Genomic DNA, 26,361 nt, shown 5'->3' on the forward strand with positions numbered 1-26,361 from the left:
TTGAGGAAGTTGCACTTAGACTGAGACTTGACTGCAAAAAGGATGGGGAAGCAGGTACCGGGGAAGGAGCTGCACGCACGGAGGCTGTGAAGAGAGCAGCTCTGAGATGCGACCGCAGCACATAGCTACGCACTGATCTTTCAGCACAGATGGGTGGCTGTCGTCTTCTCCTTCTGCACCTTGAGAAGCTGCACTGTGTAGTAAGTTCTTTGTCCTATGCAGTTCATACTATGCAATTATGAAGGAGACTCATGAGCGAGATTTCTTCTTAATGGAATAATTTATACATTGACTGTCTCAAATTCACAGAAGCTGTAGTTTTAGTGTAATAAATAGATGATATGCCTTAGAGACAGATGACCTAAGTTTGAACTCAGCCCTACCACTTAATAGCTATGGGACGCTAGGTGAATTTTATGCCATCTCTAAGCCTTAGTTTTCTCATTTTTGTGATGCAGATAAGAATCTACCTATTTTATAAGGGGCGTTTTGAGGATTATGCATGTAAGTCACTTAGTACAGTGCCCAGCAAGTAGAGGTATTCGAAAATAATGCCTAATGTGATAATATGGGAATAGTCACTTCAACTTACTATATTTAATCATCTGTAATATGGAGATAACATTATGTAGCTTTTATGATTGTTAGAATGTACTTCCCTGAGTGCTCAAAATGATAATGTTTATTATTTTTATTGTATTGGTATTGGATATATTTCATAAATAGCCCAGATATTTCACATATATCCTAATAAATACAAATATTTTAAAATAATGACCTTGGGAACATTCACCTTTTTAAAAGTCTATTTTATTTTCCAAATGAAGAATCTGTTAATATTTAATGTGGTAGAACTGAGCAATCTCTTCTTTATCTTGTTAATGTAGTTTCAATAAAATATTTTCATATAAATTATTTAAATTGTAATAGTATATTGGGAATTTAAAATTAATTTTTAAAGGAATTATTAATTTTTTAAAACTTGTTTTAGAGAGAGAGGGCATAAGCAAGAGGTGGGGGGTAGAGAGGGAGAGAGAGAGAATCTCAAGCAGGCTCAATGCTCAGTGTGGAGCCCAACATGGGGCTCGATCCCACAACCCTGGGATCATGACCTGAGCCGAAATTAAGAGTCAGACACTCAACCAGCTGAGTCACACAGGCATCCGTAAAAGGAAATTATTTTTTGTACTTTTCACATTATTAAGTATTTTCGTTATTTGACTTTTAATCCCAGAAAATTTTCTTAACTTGTCTTGCATTACTTCTTTAAAACTTGCCCATTTAGGAGCACTTGGATGGCTCAGTTGGTTGAGCATCTGACTTCGGCTCAGATAATGATCTCATAGTTGGTGGGTTCGAGCTCCGTGTCAGACTCTGTGCTGACAGCTCAGAGCCTGGAGCTTTGGATTCTGTGTCTCCTTCTCTCTCTGCCCCTCCCCGACTTGTTCTCTGTCTCTCTCAAAAGTAAATAAGCATTTTAAAAAATTTAAAAATTGCCGGTTGACAGGCTATTTTTTCAGATATCAGGCACCTACTTGGTGATCTAGAATTCATATATTTTCCTACTTGTAAGAAGAGGCCAAGAAGTAGAGGCTGTAGGGCTGGAGGCATTTAACTGATAATATGGCTAACACGGCTGCCACCAACCAAGTGTTTCAGTGTCCAGCAACTTTGACCTTAGGTCCCTTTCATTTTTTCTGTAACATCATAAAGGTTTAATTTGTATTTCAAGAAATTTTAATTTAACTAGGCTATTAAAATACAGCATTTTTTGTTCTTCTGTCTATATCACAATCGTTTCTGAAAGAACTTTCCTTGAAAACTAATGCAGACTCTGGAGTTAGCCTGTGAAGAGGGTAGACACAGTCTAGAAGATAATTCTATGAATTGCCTGTTAAATGTAAGAATGCTTGCATTCAGAGTATCCTTCCATTCGAAGTATTTGAATACTAAGTATTCAGGTGTTTGTTTTATAATGTAATAGATACTGTTCCGGTTTTATATGTAGTATTTGCTGTGGACTGAGTATTTGTGTCCCCCTCACCACAGAACTCATGTGTTGAAACCTAGCCCCCAAGGTGATGATATTAGGAGGTGGGGTCTTTGGAAGGTGGTTAGTCATGAGCATGGAACCCTCATGAGTGGGATTAGTGTACTCATAAAAGAGACTCCAGAGAGTTTCCTCGCCCCTCCCACCATGTGAGGATACAGAAGAAAGACAGCCATGACAGACTGGGAAGGAAGTTCTCGCCTGACCCTCAGTCTGCCAGTGCCTTGATCTTGGACTCATCAGAACTGTGAGAATAAATTTCTCTTGTTTACAAGAGACCCCCAGTCTGTGGCATTTTGTTACGGCAGCCTAAACAGACTTAAGACAGCGTCAGTCATCCAATAGTTTCCCTGCAGGTAGGCCAGAGCCATTCTTTTCATCTTGTCTTTTTGTAAACCCAGGGGAGGTGTTAATCTGCACATCGCACAGATTGGCATTTCTTGTTGTTTACTTACTTACTGTCTTTAGGATATTTAAGTTTCAGCTTCAACAGATATTATGGCAGTGAATGTAGTCATTGAAATTGAACATATTTTGTTACTCTGGAGTTAAGTTTTTTTGTTTTTTTGTTTTTTAGTTTTGTTTTGTTTTACTATTACAAAGGAATGACTGAAAGTTGTAAAGGTAGTATTTGCAAGAAAAAAAGTTGTGTTGTAAATCTTAGACTGCAATGATAATTGTTAGGAACTTTTTAAAGTCCAGGTTTTTTGTTGTTGTTGTTGAAAAATTCCATTAAAAACTAAATTTTTGCAGTGAAGGAAATGACCAATAAAGCTAAAAGGTAACCTACTGAATGGAAGAAGGTATTTCTAAATACATCCAATAAGGATTTAATTTTTTTTTAATGTTTATTTGTTTTTGAGAGAGAGAGAGAGAGAGAGAGAGAGAGCGCACAAGTAGGGGAGGAACAGAGAGAGGGAAACACAGAATCCAAAGCAGGCTCCAGGCTCTGAGCTGTCAGCACAGAGCCTGACGTGGGGCTTGAACTCATGAACTGTGAGATCATGATCTGAGCTGAAGTCAGATGCTCAACTGACTGAGCCACCCAGGTACCCCATCCAATGAGGATTTAATATCTAAAATATATGAAAAACTTACACAACTTAATATTTTAAAAAACAATTCTGTTACATAACGGGCAGAGGACTTGAATAGACTTTTTTCAAAGAAGACATATAAATGGCCAACAGACACATGAAAATATGCTCAACATCACTCATCATCAAAAAATGCAAATCACAACCATGATGGGATATCACCTCACTCACACTCATCCGATTGGCTGTTAACAAAAAGACAAAAAATAACAGTGTTGGTGACAACGTAGTGGGAAGGGAGCCCTGGAACACTGTTGATGGGAATGCAAATTGGTGCAGTGACCATGGAAAACAGCATGGACGTTTCTCAAAAAATTAAAAATAGAACTACCATATGACCCAGCAAACTCCACTTCCGGGTCTTTATTCAAAGTAAATGAAAACTAATTTGAAAGGATATATGCACCTCTAGGCTCATTGCAGCATGATTTACAATAGCCAGGATATTTGAAAGCAACCTTAGTGACTGCTAAGATGAATGGATAAAGAAGATGATGTATCTCTCTATCTATAACTTTTATTACTTTGTGTGTACATAATGTATACATACACAAACATACATTTACGATGGAGTATTACTCATCTATAAAAAACAGTGAAATCTTGCTGTTCATGACAACATGGATGGACCTAGAGGGTATTACGCTAAGTGAAATGAATCAGAGAAACAGATACCATATGATTTCACTTGTATATGGAATCTAGAAAACAAAGCAAATGAACAAATAAAACAAATAGACTCATAGATACAGGAAATAAACTTGGTTACCACAGGGGGAGGGCGGGGTGAAATAGGTGTAGGGGACTAAGGTGTACAAACTTTTAGTTATAAAATAGATTAGTCATGGGGATGTGACATACAGCATAGGTGATATGGTCAGTAATACTATAATAACTTTGTATGGTGACAGATCATAACTGGACATTGTGGGGATCACTTCATAATATATAAAAATATCAAATCACTGTCCTTATGATGTACTCCTGAAACTAGTGGGACATTGTACGTCAATTACACTTCAGTTAAGAAAAAGAATATAACTGTTTTGCAAGATATAGCAATTTATTTTCAAAATAAACATTACTGGTTTTGTGAAGAAATAGTCTTATTTAGTAGGTTAAGATCATCTGTTTACATTAGTGTCTTCCTAACAGCTTGACTAAGTACATGACTAAGACATGTAGTCGTTCCCTTAAAGGAACTTAAATTTCTAAACTTTCTATGTTTTTTGCTCGAGTAGCAAGTAACTCGTTGTTTTTGAACAAAAACAAGAATATTCAATTATTTTATACGATTTTCTTATGCTTCTAATAAAAATATCCTGAGAAGTGTAAACCTTATTTTCCCTATAGATAATTATTTCGAAAGTATTTTTGAATTTCCCTTTATTCTTTACATATTTATTGAGCACATATTATGTGCTACGTATTAGGTTTGGCTCTGAAGATTCAAAGCTCTAGAGTACTTGCATGGTCTTTTCCTGTGCTTTTCCCTGTGCTTCTGCCAGGAAAACAAAACTAATACAGCATTAAATTAGCCACGGGGGTTAACAGTACATGTATTTGAAAGCTTTGCAAAGTTTCTTTCTGATTACAGTGTAACAACTGCATGTCCATTGCAGAACATCAAAAAGCCAAAAAAGTAGTTATTTTAATTCAGTTGTAAAATAAATTTATTGACTGCTTGCTAGAAGCTAGTCACCGTGTACTTGGTATATGACATGAACAAGACAGATGGCCTCTGTATTTATGGAAATCATGGTGTTTGGGGAATTCATATCAAACAAATAATTATAAGTGATTTTCAAGGTAAAAAACAGAAGATGAAAACCACTCTAAATCTCACCGCCTAGCAATAATTGCTCTTACCATGTTAATATATTTTCCTGTTTTCATACTGTACACGTTTTCCATTTTATTTAGTATTTTAAAATATATACTAATTGTCTACTGATTAATTATGTAGATATACTATAATTTATCAAATCCTTACCAAATTTTGGGACATTTAGATTATTTCCTTAACTTAATCAACTTTGCTTGGGTATAATCTACATGCAATAAAATGTGCTCCCTTTAAATACACATTACATGAGTCTTGACAAACATTACGTGCATGGAGTCCCCATTATAATAAAGATGTGGAATATTTCTGTTGCCTCAAAAAGTTCTGACATGCCATCTGTCACCCCGTCCTGCACCCACACTAGGCCCTAGGCAACCACTGACCTGCTTTGTGACACTAAAGATTTGATTTACCTTTCCTAAAGTTTCTTTGAAATTGAATCATATAATATATACTGCTCTGTGTGTTTCTTTTCCTCAGCCTAAGGTTTTTGAGTTTATTCTTTTTTGGAACTTCTCAATAGCTTGTTCCTTTTCTTGCGGAGTCGTGATGGATTGCATGGCTAGACGAAGATCTGCCCTGCTCTTGGCGAACATTTGGACTGACTGCAGTTATTTCCTAATAAAAAGGCTGATACACACATTCATGTACAGGTTTTCTTTTCTCTTAGGTAAACACTGAGGAGTATCACTGCTGAGTTTGTGGTAAACATACGTTTATGTTTTATCAAAAAAGTCCAGAATTGTTTTCTAAAGTAGTGTCATTTGACATTTCTGATAGCAATGTAGTGAGAATTCTAGTTACTCCACAACACTTGGTGGGGTCAATCTCTTTAGTTATTCTAGTCAGAATATAGACGTGTATTACTGTGGTTTTAAGGTGCATTTCTCTGATGATTAAAATGATATTAAATATCTTCTCACACACGTCTTGGCTATTCATTTCTTGTGACCTGTCCAAATACTTTGCCTAATTTGTTAATTGGATTATTTTCTCATTGTTATTATAAGAGTTCTTCATATGTTCTGGTTACAAGTAGTTTGCCAAATATATGCATCAAAATTATTTCCCCCATACTCTACCTTGTCCTTTCATCATCTCACTGATATTTTTTGACAACAGTTTTTAGTTTTGAAGTCTCAATTTCTCAATTCTTGTCTTTTCTGGTTTTTATTTTTTTGGTCTGCTATCCAAGAAATCTTTGTCTACCCTAAATCATAAATATTTTCTTCTAGAACTTTATAGTTGTATCTGCTACATTTGGATCTATGACCTATTTTAAATTGATTTTTATGCATATGAAAAGGTAAGGATTGGTGTTCCTTTTTTTCCCCATATGGATCTCCAGTTATTCCAGCGTCTTTTATGGGAAGTACTGTACTCTGCCCCATTGAATGACCTTAACACTTTTGTCAGAAATCAATTTGTCACGTATTTGTATGTTTCTGGACTCCCCACTGTGTTCTGTAAGTTGATGTGGCGTTCTTTACACTGATACCATATTGTCTTGATTATGGTAGCTTTAAAGTGTGTCTTAAAATTAGGAAGAATACTGTTGTTTCTCAGAATTGTTGTGGCCCTTTTAGGTCCTGTACATTTCCATATCAATCTAGTATCAGCTTCTTAATCTTTACAGAGAAAGCCTGCTGGGACTATGATGCATTTGCTTTGAGTCTGTAGATCATTTTGGGGAAAACTGACATGTCAACAATATTAGTGTTGTGATCTATGTGCTCAGTGTATCTGTTTACTTTTGTCTTCTCTAATTTCTACTGACACATTTTGTAATGTTCACTGTGTTAAGTCTTGCACGACTGTTACCAATTTTTCCCTTACATATTTCTACTGGTTTTTTTCATTGCCAGTTGTTCATTGCTAGCATATAATACATTTGAGCTTTTGGGTATTGACCTTGTATCCCATGGGTTTCTGAAGCTCACTTATTGTTTTATAATTTTTTTGGTACATTTCTTTGGAATGTCTTTGTAGACAAGCTTACTGCCTGTGAATAAAGGCAGTTTTACTTCCTTTCCAATCTGAATGACATTCATATATTTGTCTGTCTGTCTGTCTGTCTGTCTGTCTGTCTATGCCTTATTTCACCTGGCTAAGAACTCCTGCACAATGCCAAATAAAAGAAGTGAACATCCTTGTTCCCACTCTCAGAGGGAAAAGAGATTCAGTCTGTCATTATTAAGTGTGATAATAGCTATACATTTTTAAATGCCTTTTATCAGGTTGAAGAACTTCTCTCCTGTTCCTGCTTTGTTAAGAGATTTTAGTATCAGTGGCCATCAAGTTTTCTTAAAACTTCTTCTGCATTGCTTGAGATGATCGTATGGTTTTCCCTTTTTTAGTCTGTTAATACGGTGAATTACATTGGTTTCAAATGTTAAACCAACCTTTCATTCTTGGAATTAACCATCACTAGTCATGTTGTATTGTCAGCCTTTGTTGGATATGATTTGGTAAAGTTTTGTTAAGACTTTTTACATCTGTGATTATGAGGAATATTGATACCTTTCATGTAGTAGCTTTGGTTTTGTATTAAGGTAATGCTGGCCTTGTGTAGAGTATTTCCTCCTCTTATTTTCTGCAAGTATTTGCATGAAATTGTTATGATCTCTTCTTTAGGAGTTTGGTAGTATTCACTAATATTTTATTTGCAAGTTTTGGGGGAACTGCATTTTTGGGGGTTAGGTTTTAAATACAGACTCATGCTTACCCCTTTTTATTTTCAAGTTAGGTTGTACCATTTCACATACCATAAGACCCTTTGACCTGAACACCTTCATTTCCCCCCTTCAGGCTTTTATGCTACTGTTAATACATTTTACCTTTACATATGCCATAAATGCCACTATGCATTGTTGTTTTTGTTTTAAACCAGAACTGTCTTTTAAAAAGGTTAATAACACAAGAAAAGTCAACATATATTTACCCACAAAGTTATGATTTACAGTCTCTTCTTTACCTTGTGTAGATCCAGTTTTCCATCAGGTACCATTTTGCTTCAGCCTGAAGCATTTACCTTGAACATTTATAGTGTAGTGTTTCTGGGGTTCATTTCTCTAACCTTTTGCATGTCCCCAAAAGGCTCTATTTTACTGTCATTTTTGAAAAGATACTTTAGCTGTGTATGAAATTCTAGTTTGCCTGTTCTATATTTACTTACTATCAAGGTGCCTCTCCACTTTATCCTGGTTTGCAGAGTTTTTTTTTTTTTTTTTTAATCTTTATTTATTTTTGAGAGAGTGAGAGAGAGAGAGACAGAGTGAGAGCAGGGGAAGAGAGAGAGAGGCGGGGGGGGGGGGGGGGGGACACAGAATCCAAAGCAGTCTCCAGGCTCTGAGCTGTGAGCACAGAACCCGATGTGGGGCTCAAACCCACGAACCGTGAGATCATGACCTGAGCTAAAGTCGGACGCTTAACCGACTGAGCCACCCAGGCGCCCCTACACAGTTTCTGACAAGGACTGTGCACTCATTGTTTGGTCCCTGTGGTTAACATGTCTCTTTTATTTTTGAATTTTTAAAAATTGTTTTTAATGTTTATTTTTGAGAGAGAGAGATGAAATGTGAGTGGGGGAGGGACAGAGAGAGAGAGGGAGACACAGAATCTGAAGCAGGCTCCAGGCTCTGAGCTGTCAGCACAGAGCCTGACATGGAGCTCAAACTCATGAACTGTGAGATCATGACCTGAGCAGAAGTCAGATGCCCAACCAACTGAGCCACCCAGGTGCCCCTTAACGTGTCTCTTTACCACACCCCTGTCCTATTAAACTTTTCTTTTATCCCTTGCTTTCAGCTATTTAATTATGATGTGTCTTCTAGGATTTTCTTTACATTTCTTTGTTTCCCTGTTTGTTTATTTACTTATTTTGAGAGAGAAAGAGAGCATGAGCAGAGGAGAGGCAGACAGAGAGGGTGAGATAGAATTCCAGTCAGGCTCTGCATTGTCAACACAGATCCCAGTGCGGAGCTTGAACTCACAAACAAGGAGATCAAGATCTGAGCCAAAATCAAGAGTCAGATATTTAACCAACTGAGCCACCCAGGCACCCCTCTTCACATTTCTTTCAGTTGGGTTTTCTTTTAAGTCTTTGTGAATCTGCAGGCTTATAGTTTCATCAGATTTGAAAACTTTTTGGACATTATTCAAGTATTTTTTTTCTGTTCATTCATTTCTCTCATCCGATCCTCAGAATGCACTTATACATATGTTAGACTGCGGGATATCATCCCACGGTTTATCAATGCTTTGTTCATCTTTTTCATTATTTTTTTATATCTTTAACTTTAGATCTGTTTCCTGTATCTTAAAGTCTGTTACCATTTTTTTCTCCAGTGTCTAGCATGCTGTTACTTAAATCAGTTTTTTGTTTTTCATCTAGGACATCTCAGACTTCATCTCTTAATGTTTAATTTGGGACTTTTCATATCTCCCATTTATTTCCTTATGCTTCTCTCTCTATCTTTTGAACTTTTAGACTATATCTTAATAGCTATTTTATCATAGTATTCTTCTATCTCTGTCATTTGTGTCACTTTCTGAGTGACACATTTTTCTCCTAGTAATGGGTTATATTTTCCTAGTTCTTTTTGTGCCTGATAATTTTTCATTGGACGATGTTGTTCTTACTTATAAACGGTGATCATTTCCAGGCTTGCGTTTAACCGTAGACTGGCCACGCTAGCCTTTGCTGTGACACTGGTATTGCCGCACTGCCCAGGCAGGAACCTCACCTACTGTCCTGGGTGCCGCATTTCTTCGGAGGCCTTTCCATCCTGCCTGGCAAGGATGCAAAGCACTTTGGGCTCTGTGTGAGCCTGGGATTGTTTCACCTGATCTTTTCCAGGGTCTCTTTCCCTGGCCTCAGCCTTTTTCTTACATATGCTGCTCCTTAACTATTTGGATTTTCCTACTGGATACAGAATTTTAAGATGCCTTTTTGTTTTTCATTTAGCCATTTGGCCGTATTGCTCCATTGCCTTTTTGCTTACGTAGCCTCTGAAAAATCTAGGATTATTCTCCTATTTGTTCTTCTGTATGTTATGTTTCCCCAACCTCAGAATTTTTAAAAGCTTTCCTGTCACCAGTTTTTTGGTGATTTGAATGTGCTCTGACTTCCTACGTTCCAGTAGTTCATGCATGTTTGTGAATTTTCATCATGTTGAGGTTCATTGAGATACACAGATGTATGCATTTATCATTTTTATCCAAGTTTGGAGAATCTGGGGCATCATTTTGCAGGTGTCTCCCTCCCTTTTTCAGGAACTGCCATTACGCATATGTTAGCTTCCTTGATGCTGTCAACCCGTCACTAAGGCTCTTTTTTTTTTTAAGTTACAGTTTGTATAGTTTCTTTTATTGTGATTTGATACTCATTGCTTTTCTTCTCTTGCAGTGTCCAATTTGTTGTTAATCCCATCTACTGAAATTTTTCAGATACTGTACACTTTATCTCTAGACGTCCCATTTATTTCTATTTCTATTTCCCTTTATCTCATGTACTGTTTTAAAGTCAGTCTATTAAATCCATCACCCCTGCTATTTTTAAGGTCTGTGTCTAATGACTGATTTTTCTCTTGGTTATGGGTCTTATTTCCTGCATCTTCTTATGTCTAGTAATTACTGCTTGCATACTAGATCATTGGAATTTTACGTGAATGTCTGGGTTTTGTTGCCTTCTTCATATTTGTTAACCTTGATAATGTACTTGTTTAACTTGTACTTTGACTTTTTTGAAATACCTACTGAATGCCTGGCTATTCACTAATGACACTGTTTTGACTGCGTAGAAATTGAATGTCTGTCAGCTCGGAGTGACCTCTGGGAATTATTTGGCATACAGATCTCCATTCCTACTCGGCTGGTTTTCCTAGAGTTTAACCTCACACACTACAGTGCTCACTACTCTGTGGCATACCAAACGATGTGGATTTTGTGTGGCTTCTTGCTCACTGGTGTTCTCTTCAGCAAATGCCATCTACCTCACCCTCCTCAAAATCTGCTCTCATTCTCTGGTGGTGAGACCTTGAATCATGCTTGGGATTTCCTTTCCTGCCAGTGATGTTCCACCCAGCACCCCCGGACAGAAGACGGGTGGCTTTAGGACTCACTCATATGTTTCCCTTTTCAGAAGGATCTTGGTCCTGTGCTGCCTCTTGTCCAGTATCTAAAAAGAATTCTGTTACATATTTTTCGTAATTGTCATTTTTTTGTTGTATGCATTTCTGCCAAGTTGTGTAGGGCAAGAGGGTAAGTCTGGCCCCATGGACTTTCTATTCTACTTTTCTAGTTTTTTAATTGTTAGTTTAATATATTATGTTTAACTATTAGTTACATCAGAAGTTATTTTGATACGGGATTAGATGAGAAATCTAATTTTTTTCAACATGGTAGGAAGCCTGTGTTCACATTTTTGTCATTGTATACACTGCTACAGAGAATATCCTTATGTAGAAGATTTACACATTTCCTTTTTTTAAAAAGGAAATTTCTAGAAGAGAAACTGTGGTGCTTTAAAAATTATCATAGTATCTATTTCCGGTTGCCCTGTGAAGAGTTGCTGTCTGCTTACATCCCAACCACGAGCGTATAAAGATACTTATCTCACGACACTTCCATTGACAATGCTATTTCTGGATATGCTAAATTGCCTCGTTTACGTGTTTATCTCTACTTTATTAATTATTATAATGTGGCATGTTTTCATAAACTGTGTTCATTTGTAGTCCTCTCATTTTAATTGTCTATGTCCTTTTCCCTTTTTTCCTTGTGTCTTAGTCTTTTAATTTTTTTCATATGATTTCTTTATATCTGTATGCCATCTTTTTCTCTTCCTAGTGCTCAACACAGTGACTTGAAAATAATTAATGCTCACTAAGTGGAAAGTTGGTTTAAAGCCAAGGTAGAAACTGAGAAGGAATATCCAGAGAGTTAGCTAGAAAATCAGGAGAGAGAGCTGTATTACCAACGGCAAGGAACACGTTCAAGAAGGGGGCCAATAGCTGATGTTGTCAGTTCCAGAGCAGGAAGACATAAATAGATCATTGGATTTGGCAATTAAGAGAATATGGGTTATCATAGCAAGAATAAGTTCCATAAGATAACAAGGGTGTACATCAGAGGACAGCAGATTGAGAAATTATTCTTCTCCTTAAGTATCTTTTTTTTTTTTTTAGCTGATATTTTTATAGAAATTGGCTGGGAGACAAATTGAAGAATATGGTCTAAGCAAAGCTGTAGAAGGCTGCACGTATTATATTGATTTAGGGAGGATCTTTATCTTTTGTGTGGCAGATGAGTAGGTAGGCTTGACATTGTTTTAAGAAAAGTTAGGAATCTAAACAGTATTTTCATCCCATTAGAAGGTTGCCATAAATCTACGTAGAGATCACAGGGGTTCCTTCATCCAAGTTAGTGATATTTTGTGTAAAGGGCAGCAGAAGTTACTTGGCCCAGAAATTTTTCAGAGTGGCTTTACTGATAATGTAAACTTCTTTACCTCTCATCCTCATTTGAATGGTTATGCATTAATAATATATATCTGCCTATATAAATGAGTGAATTCTGACAAATATCCCCGAGTAATTATATGCAGTGGTTTTATTTTGGCATACTGTATTTGATCCCTTGTAAGGTGTATTTAACATTTCTGTAGTCAGAATGCCTTCTATATTGACTTTTATATTTGATGGTTTATTAATAGTTTTAATTGACAACTTTTTTGTTTCTTTTTTTGTTAAGTTTATTTAGAGAGTACGTGCGCGTGTACCTATGCTAGCGGGGGGGGGGGGGGTGGTGGGGGGGGCAGGAAAGGAGGGAGAGAGAGAATCCCAAGCAGGTTCTGTACTGTCAGTGCAAAGGCCAATGTAGGCCCTGACATAGGGCTTGATCCCACACGCTGTGAGATCATGACCCGAGCCAAAACCAAGAGTTGGACACTTAACCCACTGAGCCACCCAGGCACCCCAACTTTTTTTGTTTCTTGCTATTAACTTAAAATGGTGATGGAGTCCCAATAAAGAGCATCTTAGATTTGATACAATATGACAAGATAGCATTAGAGTTTAGGGACTATCTGCCAAATATTTTAGTTTTACTATAACTGATGTTAAGCCAGTCTTTTTTGGCAGTTGTTACATCATATTATCTCCCACTCTTCACTGTGACAATGGGTTATGCATAAAATTTATCTTAAAACAGTAACAGACTCTTCAGTGGAGGTGGAGGAGGAAGAAGGGAAGAAGTCTGTAGGGAACCTCTTTTATGTTGCTTAAGTTATGATTTGCTGTGTGAGGAACAAATCTTGGATAACCATGATTCTTACATGTTTGTCGGGGCACCAAGTCCATAATCGTGTGAAGGTGTAGTTAATTTCTGATCCAGTGGTCAAGGACACACTGGTTCATTCCTTTAATCACAGACCTGTATTGAGAATCTACTGTGATACGTAGCAGTGGCCTCAGCACTATTAACAAACCTTCAGTGTTCCTGATGGATTTCTTAATACAGTGAAGCAGTACATTAAGAGTCAACTCATAGTGCCCGGAACCTGCTCCTTCCATACATGCATTGTTGAACTGAGAGATGAGATGGGGCAGTTTCACAAATCAAGAGCTGGCCTAAATGGAGGGCTGAGTGCTTGGCCACAGTGAGCACCCAGGGAGCACCTGTTAATCCTGTAGGTGATTCGTAGGAAGTGAAGGAGCTTATGGTTTTAAGTGATCATATGAGGGGAGAGGTTGGTGTTGTAGTTATTATTGAAATAGCACTAAAAGGGGAATAACGGGAGCTCCTCAGTCCGTGTTGACCGTTACTAACAAAACCTTGAAGCCTTATGGTTTGTCATTGTAGAAAACATTGGTTCAGACTTTGAAAATGTTTCCAGAGATCTCATAAACCAACAGCGGTTGTGGAAGAAAGCAAGTTCACATTGATCTGTTTTAGCGAATCAGCAGGCCTTCCTTGGAAATCAAATACAAATCAAATAACCAAGTAGAAATATACCCTCTCTGTTGTGTTCATTTATTTTAATAATATCTCGATACCTAATCCTTGCAAGAGTGAAGCAACAGGACCATGAGGGGAAATGCAGTCTGATGATGCGTACTTTTTTCCTCTGGTAACTGAAGGTTAAATGGGTAGCAAGCAGAATGCCTTAAACAAGATTGGTATATTGATTAAAACGCTGATTTAACAGCTCGCAGTCTCCCCTTGGAAACCTGGAGAAGATAAGCCAGCTGCTGTGTAAGAGTGCTCCGCGTCCACTGAGAGTACGCTATCTATCATCACAATATGGTGGTGAGAGGTGTTTTATGTTTGTGTTAATTTCCCCCACTAAATCAGTAATTATTACAATCCTGTCCCTGCTGTTTACCCTGCAGCTGTTTTTCCATTTGTCGAGAGAGCGGGTGTTCTCCGAGGACCGCACACGTTTCTATGGTGCAGAAATTGTCTCTGCCTTGGACTATCTACATTCCGGAAAGATTGTGTACCGTGATCTCAAGGTAAAAAAAAAAAAAAAAAAGTAATCAGAATTTGTTTTTGCAGAGACTATAGGGACAAACACAAAGTAATTACAAAGTTATACAGTTTGGAGAAAAGCAGATTTCGTTGGGAAAAAAAAAGCACTCTGTTTAAGAATGTAGTTTATTGTATTTGACAGGGATTCCATTCACTGATATGTACGTAGTTCCTTTATGTCTGAGGTTTTGAAGTGCCCAGTAATATCTGTTTCACTGCTTTGGTCAGATGTGACCTGCCAATAATTGTTTCATTTTTCTGGAACTTTGTGAGTAATATTAACCATCTGATTAAGAATCAGGTGCCTTTGCCAGGGACATTCTAAAGTAAGTTTCATTGTTATAGTCTACCATACTGTTATGGATGAAACTTGTATAATAATGAAGGTATTTATTGGGAAAATACTCAGTTTGCTTTTGGTATTGACTTTGTGGTGGCTTTAAATCCCTGAAGCCTTTTAATACAGCCTTTTATTAATTTGCTTAGTTTCCATTTTAAAAAGCACTGTATTGTTTTATGGGCAATAGTGACTTCACTTCTCTGAATTCCTTCCTGACAAGGCTCTGGGACCAGCTCTGGGTCAGCATCCGTTCTGTAAAGAGCAGACAGCACCCGTTTCAGGCTTTGCTGCCCAGATTCACTCTGCAGCTGCCCTGCTCTGCTCCTGTAGGGCAGTAGGCATGTGAGTGAGGCTGGCTGTATTCTGGTAAAACTTCACTCACAAGAATGAGCAGTTGGCCAGATTTCGCTCCCAGGCCATAGTTTGCTAGGCCCTGAAGTAGCTCGTTAAAGGTAGTAGTAATTCTCATGTGACACTGTTTTGATGGATTGGCCACGTTAGGGAAATGTATCCCATGATACATTTGGAACACATTCTAAATGTGACTGTCTAGCTTTCATGAAAAGTAAATCCTACAGTAATCTTATTAAAATCAGATACAGAATTGCTTAATTTATTAAATACTAGCCCATTTAAAGTGTGATTTGATTTGTAGATATAGACGTTACCAGAGTCTTTTATGAAATCTTTCTGTACGAAACGAGATATAGATCTAGAATACTATGAAAGACATCACAACTGTCCCTCGCTCCCACCTCACTCCTTTTCAACCTGTGATTCCTACATCATCCATTTAAGTGCTTGTCTTTGAAGATGTTCTTAATCATGTACCTTTAGGCTACGAATGACCCTAAGGCGTAACTACCTCGCAAAGCATTATTCTGCACACTGATGGTGAAATTTAGTATGTATGTTTGTGTAACATGTTATGCATTGAAGTTTAAAAGTAACTATAAATACCGTATTTAGGAAAAATGAATTGAGCAGCTATAAAACATCTAGGTCAGGGGTGAGCCGCTGTGCAAGGGCCAGATGCACCAGCGGGGAATACCCATCAACGGTAGGATTGTATTTAGCCTGAAGTTTTTTATGACAAAGAATGTGATGGAATTAAGCTTCTGCATCTGATGTCTGAGTGGCCAAATAATCCGTTAATGTTTACATGTCTTGAATTTCAGTATTTTTTTAAAGAAATTAGTTATATGGCATGACAAAACTTGTAAGTTTCATGGCATTTCAGATAGACTTAGAAATAGTTTGCTCTTCTCTGAGTCTGCTCTCCCTGCTGAAGAAGTGTTATATTTTATGGATCCTAGTTGTGGGGGGGGGGGGGGTGTCCTCGATTTAGGGAAATGAGAATAATCTGGAAGTACTCAGTAACATATTCAGAATGCTTAAAGCTGGAAGATAGAACCATTAACCTAAAGGAGGAAGAGAAAGAATGCTCCTTTGATTGGCAACATTGATTAAGGAATGTTATAATTGGGATGGTCTTGGACAATATTCTTTGCGAATCATCATTAAATGAACCAACAGGGGCACCTGGGTGGCTCGGTCGGTTGAGCATCCGACTTCGGCTCAGTCATGATCTCACAGTTTGTGGGTTTGAGCCCTGCGTCAGGCTCTGTGCTGACAGCTCGGAGCCTGGAGCCTGCTTCAGATTCTGTGTCTCCTCTCTCTGCCCTCCCCTGCTCATGCTTTGTCTCACTCTGTTTCTCAAAAATAAATGTAAAAAAAAAATTTTTTTAATGAACCACCATATTGTGCATTTAATATGAGTTTCATTGCCCTATCCTTTCTGATGTTGGAATTAGATCAACATTGTTACATGGCAATATATATGAATACCAGTCCAAGGAGTTACCATATACACAGACTACTAACTTCACTAGACAGTTAGGTAGTCTCTGCTCTCCTAAGCTTATTTTTTTAATACAGTATTAATCTCAAGGTCTAAGTAAATATATAACATAGGACAGAATATACACACGCACATACACCAGAAAGAGTACATGTAATGTTAAAAGCCAAGCATTCAAATTTATATAAGTATTACTTGTATCCGTAGTGCAGGATTATGCACAAGCAAACGAGATCCTGTAGGTGGGATCATTAATACTTTGAGTTGGTCCGTAGGTGACAGGTGAGGTCACTGAAGCCCGGACGCCTAGCAGGTGACTTACTCAAAGTCAAGATGATGGAAAGCATGAATCCAAGTCTGGTGTTCTGCTCCTTACACCCTTCTGCCTCTCCAGAGTCGAAATGAAATCTATGCGGGGCCAGGAATGCATTGGATTAACTCTGGGAGATGTTTGTAAATCTAAAATTCAAATAATGCTGTGGAAGATAAGAAAATAGATGCTTTAACTGTATTTACACCAGATATATTAAAGAACAGCATCATCCACAACTGATTTAGGTACCCACTTTAATTGATCAGTCTCAGATTTGTCTTGATCATCTCCTTACTAATGACCTTATGTTTAATAAAATGCAAATCCATTTGAGATGCCTCTCATAGCTGTGCCTCTCAAGTAAATCAGTACCTATTTGCCAACACCTCATTTATCAAGGAAGGAAAGCTTTACTTCACGTGCAAGTTAATGTAAGATACTTTATCAATTCATAGTTCCTAAGAAGTTGGTGTTCATAGCAACAGATAAATTATTGCAACCTTTGTTACGCTTTCAAAAGTAAGTTTGCTTAGTTTATCAATATATGTTGTAATACGAAATTCTGTTTTAGTAAGGACCCAAATTCCTTGTGGTTACTTGCGAAAAACTTGTATAGCTTCATCATCACCTAAAAATTTGAAAAAATCCCTTTTAAGATTTCATCAGTAGTGCAGATTATATTAGAAACTTTTCTGCCTAGTTCTTATTTTGCAAGTGTAAGATTTCTTTTCAAAGACCATGCCATCAAGTACAGAATGGGCTGAATAGGGACCTATGAAAGGTGCATATAATGATACTGGAATTCATTAAGAATTAGTTTCTCCATGAGTTTGTAACAGGGCAAGAGGTAAAAAATAGTGCATACTTCACTACTGTATTCTATTGGTGGTTAATCTAATCTTGTTTTCTACTCAGAGTTTATTGGTTAATTTAATCATCTACATTATTAATATGAGAAACCCACAAATAGATCATCTCTTTTTCTTTTCAAGTTTATTTATTTTGAGAGAGAGCGGGCATGTGTGAGAGGGCACATGTGTGTGTGCAAACAGGGGAGGGGCAGAGAGAGAGAGAGAGAGAGAGAGAGAGAGAGAGAGAGAATCCCAAGCAGGCTCTACACCATCAGCACAGAACCCCATATGGGGATCCTTGAACTAATGAACTGTGAGGTCATGACCTGAGCCAGAATCAAGAGTCTGATGCTTAACTAACTGAGCCACCCAGGGGCCCCAGATTTAGATAACTTCAGAGTCTCAGTGCTGACACAAAAGGATGGCTCAGAGTCTTCCCACAGTACCCCGCCCCCCCCCCCCCCCAGTCTTCATCAGCTCCCTGGTGCTCACCCCCCATAATCCTGCAGTCTGGAAGAGAGCAGCATAATTGCTTTATTATCTGCTGTTTCAGGACTCAGCCTCCAGCTCCCACTTCTGACCAGTCTCTCTGGATTCCCTCTTCTATAAAAATTTTAAGCCACTGCTATTAAGAACTCCTTCACCCTCTAAGGTTAAATTGTATTATTGGGCTATGTTCCTTATGTGTAGTCAGTTTTTTTTTTTTTTCCTCCAAAGTTCATTTATTTTGAGAGAGAGAGTGCAAATAGGGGAGGGGCAGAGAGCGAGGGAGAGAGAGAATCCCAAGCAGGGGCTTCAACTCAGCCACAAGATCATGACCTGAGCTGAAGTTGGACGGTTAACTGACTGAGCCACCCAGGCTCCCCTGTGTGTGGTCCGTCCTTAAGCGGCCGGACAGCGGAAGTAAGGTCTCTGCTGTTGTACATTGTGAATCCCTTTCTAGCTGAGGCAGGTTCAAAGTGGAGACGTGTTTTCTTCAGTATTTTGGCACACTCTCCCAGCTTCGTGGTACGTTCCTGCAGGTGAGCTTGTATGACACTTGGTTACTTCGATAGCCCTGAGCCTGAGTGTGCAGTGTGTGGAGGATGAATTCCTTACTCCGCTCCTGGACCGGAGCAGCCTTGGTACCGGGCACTGAGTCTGATACAGCTGCCCCCAAACGGGGTGGGAGGGCGAGGGAGGGGAACTAACTGTGTATTCTGCTCCAGCAGCCATCAGAGCCCTTAGGAAGCGTTATTTTCATTCCTTCGTTTAATTACAGTGTCAGCCATTTAAGTAAAATGATACATAAGATCATTTGATGATCTTTGATGAGACGTACAGTAGCTAGATATTAGAATGTGTATCTATACTAGAATACTGTATTCAAAAGTATAAAAAACTTTGCTAGCTTGGCGTATGTTAGAGCAGAGCTTCCCAGCCTGTGCACCACAAAAGGGTTACGTGTGTGCCCAAGCCGTGGTCTCCTTCAGCCTGCACGTGGTTCAAGGAGCCTCCAGGCCAGTCCGTTCTTGGCCTCCACAGCCCATCCACTGATCCTGGTACACGCTACAAATTTCATTTTTTATTGTACTTTGAAGTGTTGAAAACACAGTGTCAAAGACAGATAGGAGTTTGAGAGTTTAATTTTATGCTACGCACCAGCAAGAACAAAAGGCGCATAGTACTTTCTTACTATGATTTCTTGTCCACAAAGCACAGAGGAAAAAAGGTTTCAGAATCGACCATATTTTTCTATATGCATGCTGAATGGAGACCCTCTGTCAGGTAATGGCTGTATGCTTCTGCTGGGTACAAATGTTACCTTTCTTCATGGGAACTCTATGAGGTATACATCTAATATTTTTTCCCTCCTGAAAACGTAAACTGTTAGATAACAGCCCTCTCTAATGGGGCAAGGAGTATTACCCACATTTTTAATATATAATCTTTTCTGTCAAACCTCTTATTTGACTTCATCATTGCTTTTGCCAGTGGACGCATCCACGGAGCATAAATGTAATGCCTGCTCTCAGTTCTGGAAACTAAGACTGAGGGGAGTAGAAACAGGTAGACTTAAAGTTTACAAATGGAGAGTGCGTGAACACTCACAGTCAGTAATGCTGTGAATTGTGCACTTTGTGACTAACCAAAAGGACAGCCATGAGACTTAGGAGAGAGAACCAAAGGGAGAGCATTTGTAAATGTTTTTCTTTCTCCTTGACACAAAACGTGTGACTAAATCCCCTTCAGGGTTAAATGCACGGAAGAGGTGGTTTCCAGGTGTTCTCGATTATATCTGAGCCATCCATCTCCACTGAAAACTTGCAGGTTTCTGTGCCTCCTTCACATTTGTGAATTACAACACCCATAGTTCTTAACATTTTACGGAAACTTTGTTATCCTTCTGTGTCAAATTATTATTCTTTTTTTTAACAAGACTGGATAGTTACCCCTGACCTATGTTTATACAAGAATAGGTTTGGGGATATCATTTCTGTAAGGTGATACGCCTCTGACTATGGTTGATACTTTCGATGGACAGGTTGTTTTGACATTCATACTCAGTAAAATAACATTTCAGGATGGTGAGAGAGCAAAATTAATTGATGGAAGAAGGTGGACACAATTGAAAAACAGGCTCAAAAATTAGGAAGTATTTATCTTTTGTTTTATTCAAAAGAAATTATTGAGTACTGAAAGTGTTTTTAAGAAGACGCTCAGCTGACCAAAGTGTTTTATTGGGTTCCATTCCTGTAGTTTCCTGCATCATCCCAAAGAACACATACCATTTTGATAACTTGTAATTTAGCCATTAAACTCTCCACATTTAATAAATAAATGGTTGATACATTTATTGAATACTTACATTGTGTTAAGTTCTACATTCAATATCTCTAATTCTCAAAGCAACCGCATTGGCTGGTACCCTTATTTACCTCTAGTTCATAGATGAGGTTGAGGGACACAGAAATCAATAGCAAGCCCAAGGTCACACAGTGAGTAAGGGCAAAGCTTGGAATTTATAAGCTCCCATGCACTACACTACCTCCCCCGTCTCTGTGACCCTCTCCCCATCCCTTTTTTCTTACTATAGTATTGTGATGGCTTTTTATGAAGCTGACTTATAAAATAAGTAGGATGAGCAACTATCTGGTTTGCCCCAAACTTCCCCAGTTCCAGAACTTTTAAGTCCTGCATCCCGGGAAAACCCCTCCATTCTGGGCAGACTGGGACACTTGGTCATGTTCAACCTATTCCTTCCTCCAACCCTGTCCTGCATCTCCGTCCATTCCCCATCCCTCAACCCCTGACATCTTAGAGCTGAGATATGAGGCTAGAGAATTAGGCGCAAATCAAGATTTTAAAAAATATGTACCCTTTTTGGTACTAAAAACAGTGTTTATATGTCTTGTTATTTCTGTATCCATGCACTTCCAAGTAGCCTTGTCAAAATGTGGAGACACAGTGCATGGTATCATGTCTCCATGAATACTGTCTGATGCACATAAAGTGTATCAAGAGGATTGATGCAGGGGCACCTGGTGGCTCAGTCAGTTAAGCTTCCAACTTCAGCTCAGGTCATGATCTCATGGTTCGTGGGTTCGAGCCCCGCGTTGGGCTCTGTGCCGACAGCTCGGAGCCTGGAGCCTGCTTTGCTTTCTGTGTCTCCCTCTCTCTCTGCCCCTTTCCCGCTCACGCTCACTCGTGCTCTCTCTCTCTCTCTCTCTCTCTCAAAAAACAAATAAACATTAAAAAAATGTTTTTAAGAGGATTGACATACCTTCAACACAGGGGAGCAGGAAGGAATGGAGTAGATAGCACATTCACATTCTCCTCAATATTATTATTTGAAGTTTTTATAAGAATTTTTATGTAATGTGCTAATAAAAGGGACTTTTAAATATTTTTAAAAGACCTTTCAGCATTTTAAGAATTTGATTTGGTTTTTTTTGGGGGGGCGCCTGGGTGGCTCAGTCCGTTAAGTCTCTGACTCTTGATTTCAGCTCAGGTCCTGATCTCATAGTTCGTGAGATCAAGCCCCGCAGTCAGCTCTGTGCTGACAGCATGGAACCTGCTTGGGATTCTCTCTCTTCCTCTCCCTCTCTCTCTGCCCCTCCCCTGCTTGAGTGCATGTGTACATACTGTCTCAGAATAAACTTGAAAAAAAAGATGAAAAGTCCTACAACATATTGAGTGTTTGTTCACCTTTCTGTAGACCAGTGAAAGACAGACTCCCTTCTCTGCAGTCTGTATAGTACATGAACCAGGTACTGAGCATTTAGTTCAGCTGGGGATGCATCTAGGCCTCTACCCAAGGACTGAGGTCTGTTCGGATCTCTCCTTCCATGAGCACAACTTGCTTAACTGTGTCGGGTTTCTCGCTTATAAGACTTTGGATAATATGACAAAGTATAATATCACATTTTATGTGATTGATACCTGTTTATATTCTTACATGGAGTTCTGTTTTGAAATTGATCTTGACTTCAGGGCTGAGGTAAGCACTGTCATGTTGTCACGTGGAGAAGGAGATGGAGTGCTCCTGAAATAGGTGAAATGTCATTAATGCTGCTGATAACGGTTTCTGCATGTGTTTCTTTGTGTGTGTATTTCTTGTGTGCGTGTGTAAGTTCTGTCTAGACGACTGAGCGGGGTTCGCATCCTTGTCTGTGTGAGGCTGTAGGATCACAGCTCAGAACTAACATGTATCTTTGTGTGATGACAATCATAAAGTTGTGCTCAAGTTGGGAGAAGAACATCAGTTATGGTTGGTACTTTTAATTGCGTTGACTTTGCACAAACTCCTTCCCCTTACATTTGACAATTTTCACTTGAGGCAAATGATCTTGGTACTTGGTTAAATCTTTGAGATTCTCTTTGGTGTTTTGGAATTAGTGGGTTCAAAGAGATTCCAGTTTTAAAATGTATGTGCTATATATTTTCATTAACTGTTGAATGTTTGACTTTGATATTTTTCTTTTTATGTTTGAAAGGGTTGGTATTTTTTTATTACAAAGACCTTCAAAAGAGGATATCGCCTTACCTTACAAAATAAGATTTAGGTTTGATTTACAACAACCACCAAAAAACATTTCTGTAAGAGAATATTTTATAATAGCAATAGATTCCCAAGAGAAATTGTTGAAAACCATCCATATATATCTAGAAGAAGGTGCTCATCTCTTTGGGATTGTTTAGATCACAATTTAGGGACACAAAAAGGATTAAGGACTGATGTTTGCTTTGAAAAGTTATTTAGGTGTGTATTCTCAGAAATTACACAATAAGGGCTCTTACTCCCATTCGTTTAAAAATCACTAATTTTATCACCATGAAGTATTTGATAAAACCTGTTTCTTTTCACACAAATTAGGAAGCTGTGGGGTTTGTAAGCTCTGAAAGTTCTATTAACTACGGCCATGTCCTCTTTCCAAAATATCTTACTCAGCATTCAGTCATTTGTCAAAACTGTATTTTCCTATTTCTGAAAACTATGAAACACGTTATGTCATTTTTCTTACTACACAGTTGGAGAATCTGATGCTGGATAAAGATGGCCACATAAAAATTACAGATTTTGGACTTTGCAAAGAAGGGATTACAGATGCGGCCACCATGAAGACGTTCTGTGGAACACCAGAATATCTGGCACCAGAGGTAGGCTGTGCTTCCATTCATAGGGAGAATACCAGGGCCATAATGTTTTGCAGGGTAAACTGCTTAGCATGAAAAATCATTGCAGTACCTACTACTTTCTTATAATTTTAATTCTAGTATTATTGATGTACAGTGTAACGTTAGTTTCGGGTATACAATACAGTGATTAAACACTTCCTCAGCAGGACAGGTGCACTCCTCAATCCCCATCACCTATTTCACCCATCCCCCCACCTGCCTCCCCTCTGGCAGCCACCTACTTGTTCTCTAGAGTTGAGTGTGTTTCTTGGTTTGCCTCTCTCTTTTCCTTTGTTTTGTTGCTTAAATTCCACCAACAGGAATTAAATCTATTTTGCTTTCACTTGTTTAACATGGTATGATAGAGTAAGAATATGTAGAAAGTAAATTTTATAAACTTTATGAGCACAAAGGTACTAACTTCCATAGAGTAAGTCAATTTTTTTTTTTTTTGGCGACGTACATTTTATTTTTTGATTAGGCCCGTTTTGATTCATTTATTAAAATCAAGTAATTGGATGGCATCAGCAAAAATGCTTGCGGTTTTATAAACTACCTTGGATCTTTCTTCGAAACAAAGACACGGTGATAATTTACATTTGTAGTGTTGTGAATTTTCATACTTCATTACTATAGGAAAAGTAAATGAAATGACAGTAGCCACATTTTGGAATTCATGCCAAAGCAAGTCCCAACCAGTGACCTCCCCATGCTGAGGGTTCCACAATAATCTGCTAATTTGTTTGTTAAACAACTACATATTATGTGTCTACTATGTATTGGGTATTTTTCTGGGTGATGTGGTTACAGAGCAAGACACAAAAGACACTGCTCTCCAGAATGAAACAATAAAAATTGGGAAATAACATAATGTCAGCTAATGAGTGAGTGCCAGGGAGAAGATAAAGCTAGGTGAAGGGAAGGGTGTGGTGTGGTGGCCATTTTAGATAGAGTTCAAATTACTCTCGCCGTGTAACAAACCACTCCAGATCCTAGCGGTGAAAAACAACCATTCTGTGTGATCTCGGATTCAGAGTCAGGAATAGTCAGGGGACAGCAGGGATGGCTTATCTCTGCTCCACAGCATGTGGGGCCGCAGCCAGAAGGACGCTGCAGCCATGGGGTGACGTGTGACTGGAGGCTGGAATCTGGAAGCATCTTCACTCACATGTCTGACGACCGATGTTCCCGTCCACTGACTGGTACCCTTCAACAGGAGCGTTTATGTAGAGCCTCCACATTGCTGTGTGGTCCAGGCTTCCTCATAACCTGACGGCTCCAGGGCAGTCCGACTTCTTTGGCTTTGGGCTCTAAAAGTGAGTGTCCTAGGAGCGCCTGGCTGGCTCAGTCGGTTAAGCATCTGACTCTCAATTTCGGCTCAGGTTATGATCTCACGATTCATGAGTCTGAGCCCTGCATCCAGCTCTGCGCTGTCAGTGCAGAACTCTGGCTCCCTCTGTCTCTGCCCCTTCCCTGCTTGCGCGCTGTATCTCTTTCAAAATAAACAAAAAAAAAACTTAAAAAAAAAAATGACTGTCCTTAGGAACAAGTTATGAGCTGCTTCCCTTTTCTTTGTTTTGTTTTTGTTCCTTTTGTTCACCTGGCAAACATTAAGAATGTTTTATTAGTTGTTTGCAAATTCCTTTTCATAGTATGTTTTTAATAATTTTATTAAAGTACAGGTCACATACCATAAAATACAGCAGTGGTTTTTACTATGTTCACAAAATTATGCGACTGTCACCAACATTGAATTCCAGAGTATTTTCATCACTCTAACAACAAAACCCATACCCATTAGTTCCCCCTCCCCACTGGCAGCTACAACCCACTTTCTGTCTGTATAGATGTGCCTGTTCCGGATACTTCCATCAGTGGAATCCTACAATATGAGGCTGATTGTGTGGCTTCTTTCACGTAATATGTTTTCAAGGTGTGTCCATGTTTTTACCATTTTAGTGGTACTTCATTCCTTTTTGTGGCCAAGTAATATTCCATCGTATGGATATGCCACATTTGGTTTATCCATTCAGCAGTCTGTGGACATTTGGTTTGCTTCCAGCATGGGGCTGTAATGCTGCTGGCAAACATTTGTGCGTGCGTCCCCTTTAGTGGCCTGGTTTCAGAAACTGCACCTATGCTCACTGGCGAAGCAGTCTGAGACCACACAGATTGAAGGGGTGGTGACCCCGACGCCCACCTCCCCTTCGTAGAAGAGCGTGTGAGATGGGAGATAGTGTTGCAGCTGTCTTTGGAAGATACGGTCTTCTGCAGATAGGACGTTGGGGGAGGTGAGGCTTGGCCAGAGACCTGAATGCTAAGGAGGAGGTAGCTCTGCAGGGTGGAGGGGACGAGCTCTCCAGACACAGGGAGCAGTGAGCATGGAGCCTGAGGCAGGAACAAGCCCAGTTCTTCCCTCAAACTCCAATAAGGGTAGTGTGGCTGGAGCCAAAGACCGAGGCAGGCATCTGATCTCTGATGGGTGAAGGTTACAGTTGATTGAACACCTGCTGTATAGGTGCGTTGCGTGTCTGGAATGACCTTTTTGTGATAGCATCCTTGATGTTTTTTTAAAGGTGAGGGGACTGAGGATCAGAACTCTTTTTCAGTGGAATCTGTACACAGCAGGGAGGTGGTGGCAAGAGGAACAGGATTGTAACTAGGTCCATCTGGGAAAGGCCACTTTTGCTTTTCTAATGACAGGTGTTATGGCCCCCAAAAGTCACACTTTCAAGGCCACTTATACATGTGAATAATTGTCAGTTTTAAAATGAATGCTTTATAAATGCTCAACAGGAAAAGGTAATTAAGAGA

At 38.9% G+C, this 26,361-nt stretch overlaps 1 protein-coding gene across 8 annotated transcripts in view; it reads left to right on the forward strand.

Moving 5' to 3' along the window:
* The window catches only part of AKT3 (AKT serine/threonine kinase 3), a 306,832-nt gene that overhangs the window by 226,936 nt on the left and 53,535 nt on the right, over positions 1–26,361 (forward strand). For all 8 annotated transcript variants that reach the window (XM_023247426.2, XM_023247427.2, XM_045049318.1 and 5 more), the window contains 2 exons: positions 14,386–14,508; positions 23,401–23,529. In XM_023247426.2, the coding sequence (XP_023103194.1) occupies positions 14,386–14,508; positions 23,401–23,529 (252 nt within the window). The remainder of the gene's footprint in view (positions 1–14,385; positions 14,509–23,400; positions 23,530–26,361) is intronic.

The sequence above is a fragment of the Felis catus genome, chromosome F1, assembly GCF_018350175.1.
Source record: "Felis catus isolate Fca126 chromosome F1, F.catus_Fca126_mat1.0, whole genome shotgun sequence".
Lineage (NCBI taxonomy): Eukaryota > Metazoa > Chordata > Mammalia > Carnivora > Felidae > Felis > Felis catus.